Genomic DNA, 12,426 nt, shown 5'->3' on the forward strand with positions numbered 1-12,426 from the left:
TCAGCCAAGATCCATATGACATCAGTAATAACATCCCTCATTTCACATCCTTTTCTGTAACCAGCTTTAATTTCTGGCAATTCCTTGTGGATAAGCTGTTGCAATCGTTTTTTAATTATCTTCAGCAAAATTTTACTTGTGATATTAATGATAATATTCTATACTTTCCACATTGTGTCTTATTTCTTTGAAATGGCACATAAATGGATTTCTTCCTGTCAATTGGTCAGGTCAGGCCTTTCAAATTTGGGGGCATAGAAGAATGAGTACTTCCAGTGCTAAATAACTTGTTGAAACATTTCAATTCCTAGAGCTTTACTCTTTGCTGAAACCTTCATTGCAGCTTGTACTTCCTTCAGTACCATCAGTTCTTGTTGTATGCTAGCTACCTCTTGGAATGTTGACCATCACCCAATTATTTTTGGTACAGTGACTCTGTATATTCCTTCTTTCTTTGATACCTCATGCCTTGCTGAATATTTTGCCCATAGAATCCTTCAGTATTGCAACTTGAGGTTAGAGAAATGACAAATATGTTCTTCCTTATTGAGTTTCCAGCACCAAACCCTTGAATATCTCATTGTGATACTTCGTCTTCTTGAGCCACCCTTTCAGATCTTCTCTTCTTTTTCCCTTTATCTAGTCTTTGTTCAAGAACAAGTTTCAGAGTCTCTTCGAACAGCCATTTTGATCTTTTTCCTTTCTTACCTTTTTTTAAAAAGTATTTTATTGGGGGCTCGTTCAACTCTTATCACAATTCATATATACATCTATGTTTCAAGCACATTTTTACATTTGTTGCCATCATCATTTTCAAAACATTTTCTTTCTACTTGAGCCCTTGGTAAAGGCTCCTCATTTTTTTCCCTTCCTCCCTCATGAACCCTTGATAATTTATAAATAATAATTATTTTTCTTTCTTGCATTTTTAATGACCTTTCTTTCTTCATATATAATATCCTTGATGTCATCCCAAAACTCATCTGGTCTTTGATCAGTAATCTTTAATGCATAATATCTATTTCTGAAATGGTCTTTAAATTTACATAGAATATACTCAACATCACATTTTAACCCTCATGGATGTGTTTGAATTCTCTTCAGCTTCGACTTGAACTTGTATATGAGAAATTGATGATCTGTTCTGCTGTCACTCTATGGCCTTGTTCTACCTAATAATGTTGAACTTTCCCATTGTTCTCTTTCCACAGATGTGGAGACTCGATTTATTTCCTTTGTATTCCATCTGGTGAGGTCATGTGTATAGTCATCATTTATGTTTTTGAAAAAAGATATTTGCAATAAAATAAGTCATTTGCCTCGTGTAATTCTATCCTGTGATCACCATCAAAGCCCTGTTTTCCAGCTGTCAATTTATTCTGTTTTCATCTTTCCCATTCCAGTCACTAGGAGTTATCAGTGCATCTTGATGGTGTGTTTGGTCAGTTTCAGGCTGCAGAAGTTTGTTGTTGGTGACTGTTTGAATAATAGTTACATTAACTGGTCTTTCTTGTAGGCATTTGAAAGTTGTTCTATTACTGCCAGTGTTGTATTTCAGGATGGAGCTTGAAATGTTATTTTTAATGATGTATGTGACACCATGCTTCTTTTACCATTAGTTACCATCAATTTGTCATTTCTGGCATAATAGACCCTATGACTGACTGTCAAATTCAAAATGGCTAATACCAGTACATTTCGGATCACTAATACCTAGAATATCCATCCCTATACATTCCATTTCATTTTTGACAGCTGGCATTTTTCTGGATCCATACTTTGTGCATTCCGTATTCTGATTATTAATGGATGTTTTGAGAATGTCACATGAGTAATAGAAGGTCCTAAGAACTTCATCCGTGTCATTAAGGTTGACTCTTATTCGGGAGGCAGCTCTTCCCCAGAGTCGTATTTTAAATGCATCCCAACCTGCAGGGCTCATGTTCCAGCACCATATTAGGCAGTGTTTCTTGGCTATTCACAAACCTTTCACTGGCCATATTTTAGAGAAATAGTTCATCAAAGCCCATCTTCTTAATCTGTCTCAGTCTGGACATTTCACTGAAACTTGTCCACCACAACAGAAGCTAATAGATGTTAGCAAGTAATAGTAGAGGTAATTAATCGTAATGCCAGGTAACTCACAAATCAAAAAATAATAAAGGATAGAGAGCTTAATTTAGTTTAAAGTGGTCAGAGTGCTTCTTAGGGGAACTTGATACATTACTAGGGTTTCTCATAGATTACAGCATTCTGCCATTGGTAGGGACTGGGCTTCTAAATTCACACGCTTGCCTATTTGTTATATGACCTACATTTGTTCCAGCTAAAGGGTTTTGTGCCACATTGTATGTTAAAAAACATTTTACAAGAAATGTGTGTATTATTTTTCTTATTCTATGAGAAAACAGGCATGGAGTTAGCTTAAATAAAATTTTAACAGAAATAGAAGAAATAAATGCAAGGATGGATTTGAAAAACTCAGAACATCTTTCATATTGGTAATAAGAATTTGTAGAGACGTATCAAAATTGGTTCTAAATTTTGGAGATTAGATGACAGGCATAGATACAATATTACAGTAAAAAACTGAGAAGGTGGTTTAAAAGTTGACTTCTTCAGATAGGCAAACAAGCAAGGAGCCATTTTTTACCTTGTCAAATACGTATTTTTAATGAATTATATTTTCCTATTTAATTAGTAAAACAATAAAATTGATGCTATCTAAAATTTAAACTGTAGCTGTAAATATATTTGTGGTATTGTTTTAAAATGATATATATGAAACTTTAAAAATTCAGAATATTTGAATCATTGTGTTAATCTCTAATTTATGAAAATAGTACCCATGAAACTTTTTATAAGACAGGACCCATTGTTATGTAAATTATGTTTTCAAATTCTATTCATTGTTTTCATCAACTTCGTTCTAAATATCTCCTTTAGCTCAATCATTGAAACCAAGTGCAAGAAGAAAGAAAGGGACAGACCTGGGAGACATTCAGAGCTCCATCGAATCTATAAAACAAGCACAGGAAGAAATTAAAAGGTACTATATATTAACAGTGGTAGTGTAGTAGTTAAGAACTCTGTTTGCAACTTGAAGTACTTTATACCATTACTAAGCTAAAATTGAACCATAGCTTCTGTTACTAAATCACAAATTTCCTCTAACTAGCCTTATTTCAAGAGCCTTATTAAAAATTTAAAAAATTTTAAAAACCACTTTGATTTCTTGGGTTGGGATGTCTCTGGAGGTTGAATTGGATTCTCTTATTACTGTAGCGTGCTAAGAATGTAGCTAGCTGGATTGGGTGTGAGTGTAGGGTTGTTTTTGAGGAAATCTGTTAACAAAGTCCCCTTTGTACATAACTAAAGCATAAGTAGTTGAAATGTTGAAGTAGCTCTCTTAACAGTGGGCAAACTGCCACCCAGTACGTGCAGTCCGTACACATCTCTCCTCTGTGAGCCAGCAGTATTCACACTTGAGGCGTCTCCTTAAGGAAGACTTTTTTATCAGTTGTTTTGTCTGTTCTCTGTTTTTTAATCTTATCCCATCTGCTTTTTCATAGTTAGCATTCAAGGCTTGATGTTCAGAGAGATCTTTTCTAAATTTTTTCCCCTCCCTTCCTGGAGACCTTGTGACATTCATTTCCTGTAATTTTCTTATCTTCTGCCATCCCTCTGCATCTCCCCACCCCCACCCCGCTCAATGCCGCAGTCCTAGGAAAGGCCTTACTCCGCCCAGAACATAATGTACTGTCTCATAGCTCCAGAGTTTTGCCCATAATGATTCTGCTTCCTGGAATGTCCTTCCTCCCACCGAGAGAAGCCCTGTAACATTTCCGATCACTCATCCATCGTGGTAGAGTTAGTTAACCCTTCAGTCTGCTTTACGTGGCTCCAAGTAAACACTCCTGTGAGTACTTTCTGCACTACAGAGTTGTTAGTGTATGTGTCCTTTCTGCCCCGTTGTCAAAGAGTCATATACTATACAAGCCTTGGAGGACCATTCCTGGGTTTAAAAATTGACAGGAAGCATTTTTAGGCTTTAATTGTATTCACTTACATTTCAAAGAGGCAAAGAAAGTATTTGTCATTACAAATTTTCTAAAAGCCTCTGAAAATAGGGAGCAGAGAAAAAGACGTTTGCTCCATTTCTTCCTTGGAAGGGAAAACCGACCTCTCTCATTCTCCCTCTCCCTTCCCCCCTCCCTCTCTTACTTTTAGTTTGTGTTTGCCTTCTAGCATGTTCATGGATGACCGATTGTGGAGTTACAAGTAAATGTTAGCTTAGATGAATTTGCAAACAAGATCTGCAGATAATGAGAAATTATTTATTTTAAATTAATGAGCCTACTTGTCTGTTGCATTTCCCTCCTTTTATCTTTGCACTGGAAGCCTGAAAAAAATGGAGGCTGTAATGGAAGCCTCACCTATCAGCTTCCACTAGCCAAAAGCATTTTTGGTGGCATGAAGAAGGCAATAAGCTCATTTCATAACTAAAGTGCCATTTTACTTCTTCTAGCATGTGAACTATCTATAGAACATTCTTCAAGTTAGGGATGTCATAAATCTAGTGTTACTTCCTACTGGAAAATCTAGGATTTTTCTCCATCTCTCGGCCCCAATTTGTTTAAAGTAAGTATAATCTTAGTAGGTCAACCAAGAAGCAACATTTTTGTTGTGTTTTAAAACCATTTTTGTAAGAAAAAAGGTGATATGTTTCATCATCATCATTTACTTGTTTGATGCATATTATTAAGCAATATGTTTAATATAGGATGAATACTTATTTACACAAGATCTAATATTAGCTTTGTACAAGGTAACCTGCTAGCTCTCTGTTTAGGCTTTAGTAATTGATTGACCAAGTTAAGGTAATTAAGTGTTTTGAGACTATTAAATTGTATACTATTAAGTTATGAATTCCATGCTAACATTTTTTATGAATCATAACATTTATTATTGCTTATTTTTATAGAAATATTATGACTCTTCGAAATCATTTAGTTTCGAGCATACCTACCACGGATTACTTTCTGCAACAGAAAGACTACTTCATCATTTTCCTCCTGATTTTGCTTCAAGTCATAATAAACTTCATGTTTAAGTAAAAAGATACATTTGAATTGATGAACTGGAATGCTCTGAGTTGGCCTGGGACCAATGTTCAAGTTGGTTTGGTCTTTATTAAAACATCACAATATTTCTGAAACAAAAAACCTTAGAGGTAAATATAGAAATGTTGACGTTTCATGCCTTTTATTCTTAACCTGAAGCAAGAGCTGTCTTACTTGTTTATTAAAGTGAACTATGTGTTAAGTGCCAGAACATTTCTAGCTTTTGTCAGTGTGTCTACATGTGAATGTAATAAATCCACATGTATGCACAGTTGTCTCTTATGTACTCTCACCTGGCAGTACTCTTTGTATTCTATAGTACATTCTGAGATAGATCATTAACATTGTTCATAACAAAGATACTATCACTCTTATAAATGTATGTATGGTAATGTATTTTCTTCAGAAAGCAGGCACAAACCTTTGATCAATAAAGAATTACAGAATGGGCAATGATGGAGTAATATACCTAACTAATGCAATACACTGTACTGTTTTTAAAAAAAACAAAAAACTCATTTTCGAAACACCGAGTTAAACTGTCTAGCAACTCTGAGAACAAAATGTGACTGGTCAAAATTGGCGTACTGAGAAAGACGTGTTTGATAAAGTTTACACAGATTTTTTTTTAATCTCCAAAATGTATTATTGATAGACACAAGCATATATAGTTGTATGTGTATATCAATGTAAACAACTGGAATGCATCTAGTTGGATCAATTATGTCTTTCTTATCATATGTATATAATAACACCTTAAACACTTGCTTAAGTGGGAATGGTCAATGTAGACTGCTGTTCCTTCTTAGTTTTTTTTTTTTTTTTTAAGCTATCTGGTCAATAACACAGACCAAATTCTAGAATAAAGCATATAAAATACTGCTAGCTCATGCTTTCTCATTATGAACTGCTTAGATTTCATGTAGATCTTAGTGTATCAGTAGATAAGTAAGAGTACAAAAAATTATTTTAAAATATTTTACTTCAAAAGCCAAAAAAAGTAAGAACATCTAAAGAAAATGCCATGTTCTGAAGTTGAATTCCCCCTCTATTCGTAGTACTTTTATTCTGTGGAAAAAAACACCATTCTTATTGATTACAAAATTTTGTTCAGCCTTAGGTACACTTTTTTCTAAAACTTTTTTTTTCAAATTAATATTTTAACTTTGTTTTTTTTTTTACATAATTTTTTATAATCTTCAAAATCAAGTTTTGCAAATATAAACTATGTCTTATAATCCTTATAGATTTTGAAGTGGTTTTTAATGAAAATGAAGGTCAAATAGAGAGTAATTGCTGTGGCCACATTTGCCTTTGACAAAGAAGAGACTGAAAACCCAGTAAACTTGCAAGCAATTGGTCATGCCATAATCCATGTGAAATGGAGTGATGATTGCTAAATTGTGAAAATTGAAAGTGATAGCCTACATTTTTCCCTATCCAGTATAGCAGTCTTAAGTATACAATTTATGTGACTTAGTTTTTTATGAAGCACTATTTCCCATATATTGTTAGCAAAACAATTCTGTCGTCCAGATGTATATATGAAAGTATTTTTAAGTTGAGTAAAGCATAAATAAGATGTAGCCTATATCCAGTATTTTCATTACTACACTAGAGTGGGTATTTTGTTTTTGTTTCATGTCATATTTTTGTCTATACAATTTTTTTACTCCTATTGTTACCAGCATAATGCTAAACTGCATATTCATTGAGATATTTTGTAAATATTGTACAATTAGAACTTTTTATGGTTTGAATTACTATTAATTTATATATAACTTGATTGGCTTATCACAAGAATTATTTCATCATTAAATCCTTAAAATAAATATGTATATCTATTTTGGTGGTGGTGGTGACCCACCTCAGGGTTTTGGTCTTAACCCATGTGTGTGTTTTCATTTGATCCACATAGCGTTTTGTTTGTACAGACATCTAACACAGAAGAGCTGGTTGTTTCATTATTTTTCTTTGGGTAGATGTTATGGTTCTTACTTACATGTCAAGAGTATTTCATTAAAATGAGCAAGGTTACTGTTAAATATTCAATTGTGTAGCCTACCCTATCCCTATCTATCTCTTTATCTCTCTCTCTCTCTCTCTCTCACACACACACACACACACACACACACACACAGACATCCCACCCCCCAAATGTAGCTATAATCCCATTTGGGATTTTGTCTCTTTTATGTTAGTGAGGTAGGATTTGTGTAGGGTATATCTTGATTAAAGCTCTTCTGACTATAAAAGAGATTAATGAGTAGAGCAGTGATGGAGGGGATGAGATACCAAACCACATGACGATTGCCCAGGAGCAGAAGGCCCAAAGAGATAAGCACCTTCCTGCAGAACCAAGAGAAAGACATCTTCTAAAACCAGCACCCTGAATTTGGACTCCGAGCCTCTTAAGCTGTGAGCAAATTAATTTCTTTGTTAAAGCCACCCCCTTGTAGTATTTGTTACTGCAGTACGAGATAACTAAGACAACTCATTATTCATGACTGTTTCTTATACACTGAAAGCACATGTCCAATCTGATGGTCCTCCTATGCGTTTAGCTGTATGAGTTCCTTTTTATGAACTGGAACACAAAACTCAGGAATTGATGGTTTAGTTCCAGATCAGTGCTTATACTAGGCTTAAGGTTTGAATCCTTTAAAATGCATAATTAACTTTGTACTTAACCATAATATGTAATTGACTTCAAATGTTTTTTTTTATCTGAGATTAATCTTTCTTCACACATGGATTCATAAAGATTGTAATTTACTTCTGAGCACCTCATGATGTTTTCTAAGAATTAAGACGTATAACCAGTGTTTCTCATATGATCAAAATTTTTATTTTCCCACACTAAAACTTATATAATTATCAGTATGTATGTTTCTTTCAGTGGTTAAATGTACTATGCCTTCAATTACCCACTATTTAATGAGATGTAACTCTAGATGCTAATAAATAGGGCATGTGAAATGTTAAGTTTCAGCAATATACTTTTCCTGTATTTCATGTCAATATTTTTGTATGACTTATAAAGGATCTTTGTCACAGCTCAATTGGCTATTCATTCCATTGAAAAGTTGCTTTTGTAAAATATAACCTTCGTGTAGGATTGACGCTTTTGTGCCTTTACGAAAATCTTTGTCCTTTTTGTGTTACAGAACTTTAATAATAATTCAAAATGTTTATAGGCTTAATTGTCATAAGAGGTTCATCTCTTTGTGTCACTTTCTTTTTATATTAGCACACAGTAATGCTGTACTTTTATAAGGGTTTGTCTGTTTACCTATTTCAATTATTCTCTCCACTCTCAGACATCATTGTAATAGACCTGTCAGATTACCTGAGTATTGTAAACAGTGCCTTTTCAATTGAATTCACACTGTTCTGCGTGTCAATTTGTGCCATATCCACAAAATTTTACTGGAGACAGTCTTAACTTTTTGAAGAGTATCTTAGGTATTTAGAAAACCTGTTTAAAAATCCTATTTTTCCAGTGTTTTGCATTTCTAGTGAGTTAGCAAGGAATACATTTGGGTTTGTTTTGGGGTGGTTTTTTTTGCATATAGTGATGACAGCATTTTTTGATGAGCCACATGATACAGCAGATCATTTGAATATGTAAACCAACAAAAATGAGATACCATATTATTGACGCTGTTTTTTTATTTTTTAATCATTGGGTTAAATTCCACAGAAATCAGTAACTTTACATTTCAATTTCTGTCACAGTTGACTAAATAGGAAAGAGATTCTTTAAAAATGTATAACCTGCCATGGTAGTTATACATTTGCTTTCATTTTTTTCCCCTACTTATAATGTGGATTAACCTAATTACCTGTTTAGTGCTAATGTACTGTTTGTTTTTTATTACAGTCTTTAATTGAGATGAACTATTTAAACTGTATAGACCAGTGTCTTATTAAATGATTAACATATTTAAAAGAGCCTCAAGAAACCCATGACAAAATGAATGTGAATATACGCCCTAAATTTTTTTTACGTCCTAAAATATTTTAATGCATTTATCAGATAAAATTATTTACTAAAGGTTTTCATTTAAAGAAAAATGTCATGGAACATTTAAACTGCTGAGCCACAGAATTTTAGTTGAATTTCCTTTATTTTTTAGCATGCCAAGTGTATAAAGTCACTGCTATTGAGTTGACTCTGACTCAGAGTGAACCTGTAGGAAAGTAGAATGGCTTCGTGGGTTTCTGAGACAATAAAACATTATAAGAGCAGTCTCATCTTTCACCCACAGTGGGGCTGGTGGGTTTGAATCACCAAACTTAAGGCAGCAGCCCAGCACTTAATCCACTCTGCTACTAGAGCTAACTGTAGATCTGCATTAAACCTTGCGTTTAGTGGCCATTTATAAAGTCAAGCTCTACCACTGGTCAAGTTTTGCATGCTAATAAAAGTATGGTATCTCTAGTGTCAATATGGCACACTGTCATTCTTTAAGGTGCATAGCAACTGTCCAATAGCCATAGGTTACTGTTTTATAATGTATTCCATTTCTAATCTATTATTCCTTATCAATTATAAATGTTTGCAGAGAGAAAATTGAATTTCTTAAATGATCTGTATAATTATGCTGACTTCTACAAGTAGGCATTCTAAATAAAATTTTAAAGAGCAAACTGTGATCCAAGACCATTGACTATAACATAGTGACTAATTGTCTGGTATTAATTGTATTCTTTTTTCAGTTAGGTGGGAGTTGCTGCTGATAAGAATAGTGAGGGGCTTGGATTTTACAGGATCCCTACTACATGCTTTCTTGGTGCTTTACATTCACTCTTCTTGAATCCACTTAGCTGGATTTAATACTCTTGTGGGGTGCTGTGTCATCAGTTTCCACTATTAGAGAGCCCATGTGACAGAGAACTGTTTGGTTGGGTGTTCTTACATATAATCTTTAGGAAAGCAAATTGCTACTAAATTAAATGAGATTAAAAGTCACACAGTATTGTGTTAGTCTGGGTACTTTAGAGAAACAAATCCACAGAAACCCATATGTAGAAGAGTTTTATATAAAGGGGAAGTGCCCATCAAGAAAACATCCCAATCCAGTGCTGCCCAAGCCCACAAGTCCAACATTAGCCCGTATGTCTGACACTAATCCACAAAGTCCTCCTCCAACTCACAAAGCACATGCAAAGACACCGACTGCAGGAAGAAAGCTAAATCAGTGAACACGTAAGCATCTCAGGCTGGCAGGGGTCTCCACAGGGCTGCCTCTGATCCACAGGGCTGCATCAGGGTAAGTCCATGTAGCTTCTCCTCAAGGATGTCTTGCAGGAAGTGAGCCTTGCCAGCTAAAGCAGGGAACTGGCTAAGGCATCTGCACCCTGGTCTGACCATCAGAAAGAGACCGAGAACTTGAAAGGCGAGGCTCACAGAGCCAATTATCTCTTAACCCCACGTGGTGTTTATCAGCCAGGTTGGGACAATAAACATTATCTCAGTGATATTAAGCACAAGTTTGAACTTATCTTTCATGTCCAATTCAAATACCCATGCATTTTCCCCTATTAAAAAATCTCTGATCTTACTTAACATTTTGCTTTTAAATATTAGGAATAAGCCACTGCTCAGATGTATGTACCATTTCGTAATGAGTTCCAGAAAACCAGTTGCCAATTAGTTGACTACTCATGACTACTCCCTGTGCGTAGAACTCTGTCCCATAGGATTTTTTCCCCCTCTTTTGTTCCACAGGATTTTCACTGGCTGATTTTTCAGAAGGAGATCACTGGGCCTTTCTTCAAAGATGTCTCGGGGTGGACTTGAGCTTCCAACCCTTTAGTTAGCACCTAAGCATGCCAGTCATTTGTATCCCCCCAAATCAAGCCTTACTGAATCCACTTAGATAAGTTTCAGGAAGTTACTGCTCTCCTATTTTCCCTCCCTGTTCTACTGCACCCTGCCCGTGTCCATTCTTGCACCGCCCCCCCCTCATAGTTCAGTTGATTCTGCCTGGTAGTTGGTCCCATCGTATTAATGGGGGTGGAGTAGGGAGGAAGTTGCCTATTTTATGCATTGGACTAAGGCAGCGGTTCTCAACCTGTGGGTCGCGACCCCTTTAGGGATCCAACAACCCTTTCACAGGGGTCGCCTGATTCATCTCAGTAGCAACGAAAATAAGTTTGTGGTTGGGGGGTCACCACAACATGAGGAACTGAACTAAATTAGGGTTGCAGCATTAGGAAGTTTGAGAACCACTGGTTAAGGGGAAAGCAAGTTTGTCTTCAGTGCAACATGGATAAATCATTTTCCTAATATTCATCATGTACCTTATTTCTAATACACGTGCTACTATGCTAATCTAATGTCCACTTTACAAAATGCCCTTTTTCTTGGGCTGGCAAGCCAGGAGAGCAGAGGCTTAGCAGAGGAAATTGGTGGGTTTGCTACCGGCATTTGATTGCTTAGTGCTGAGTAGATACCCTCTGCCATCAAGTCAATGTTGACTCACAGTGACCCTTTGGGACAGACTCGGACTGCTGCTGTGGGTTTCTGACACTAAATCTTTATGGGCGTAGAAAGCCTCCCTCTCTCCCGCTGGGTGACTGGTAGTTTCACACTGACCTTGAGGTTAGCAGCCCAAAGTGAAAGTTGGACATCAAATAAAGACCAAGGGAAAATCTATGCATTTGACATCATGCTGGCCAAAATTATTGAATGTACCAAGGGCTGCTTTGAGGGCAAGTCAGTCTGTCTTGGATTGCGCCAGGCCAGAGTGGCAAGGATGGTGAGACTTCGTCTTACATACTTTGGACATCTTGTCAGGAGAGACCAGTCCCTGCAGAAGGGCAGTGTTTGGGAAAGTACAGGGGCGCAGCGAGTACGAGGAAGGCCCTCAAGGAGATGGATTGACATCGTGGCTACAACAGGAAGCTCACGCACAGGAACAATTGTGAGCACCAGGCAGTGTCCTCTTCTAGTGGGCATAAGGTCGCTGTGTTTAAGAACCGAGTTCACGGCAACTAACAGCATTGATCTCCAGTATCTTCCTCTCCGTCACCACTGCTAGAGAAATACTAAACTGTAGTGACTGACGTCTCATAATACTTGAGCCCCTGGCAGCTGATTCAAAAGCTACGGCTCATAACCAGGCGTTCCTTTCTCTCCTGCATCCTGAAAACGCTTTCGTCCTGGGAGGGTGAACGCGCCATGGTGGAGTCTGCGTGAAGCCGAGGCAGAGATTTGCTACAAAATAAGGAGCAGCTTGGTTGGACAGGAGGAAGCCCACTGCTTCACTTCGGGGGAGCAAAGGCTCGAGCGGGG

The 12,426-nt window shown here is 36.4% G+C and overlaps 1 protein-coding gene across 1 annotated transcript in view; it reads left to right on the forward strand.

Annotated features, from left to right (window-relative positions):
• OSBPL8 (oxysterol binding protein like 8) overlaps positions 1 to 9,782 on the forward strand; it is a 211,778-nt gene extending 201,996 nt beyond the window's left edge. The window contains exons 22-23 of the mRNA XM_045288746.1: positions 2,947 to 3,049; positions 4,985 to 9,782. Of these exons, the coding sequence (XP_045144681.1) occupies positions 2,947 to 3,049; positions 4,985 to 5,117 (236 nt within the window). The 3' untranslated portion in view covers positions 5,118 to 9,782. The remainder of the gene's footprint in view (positions 1 to 2,946; positions 3,050 to 4,984) is intronic.
• The last annotated feature ends 2,644 nt before the right edge of the window (positions 9,783 to 12,426 follow it).

Source organism: Echinops telfairi, unplaced genomic scaffold, assembly GCF_000313985.2.
Source record: "Echinops telfairi isolate 266 unplaced genomic scaffold, ASM31398v2 ScPeMD7_2;HRSCAF=8, whole genome shotgun sequence".
NCBI classification, from domain to species: domain Eukaryota; kingdom Metazoa; phylum Chordata; class Mammalia; order Afrosoricida; family Tenrecidae; genus Echinops; species Echinops telfairi.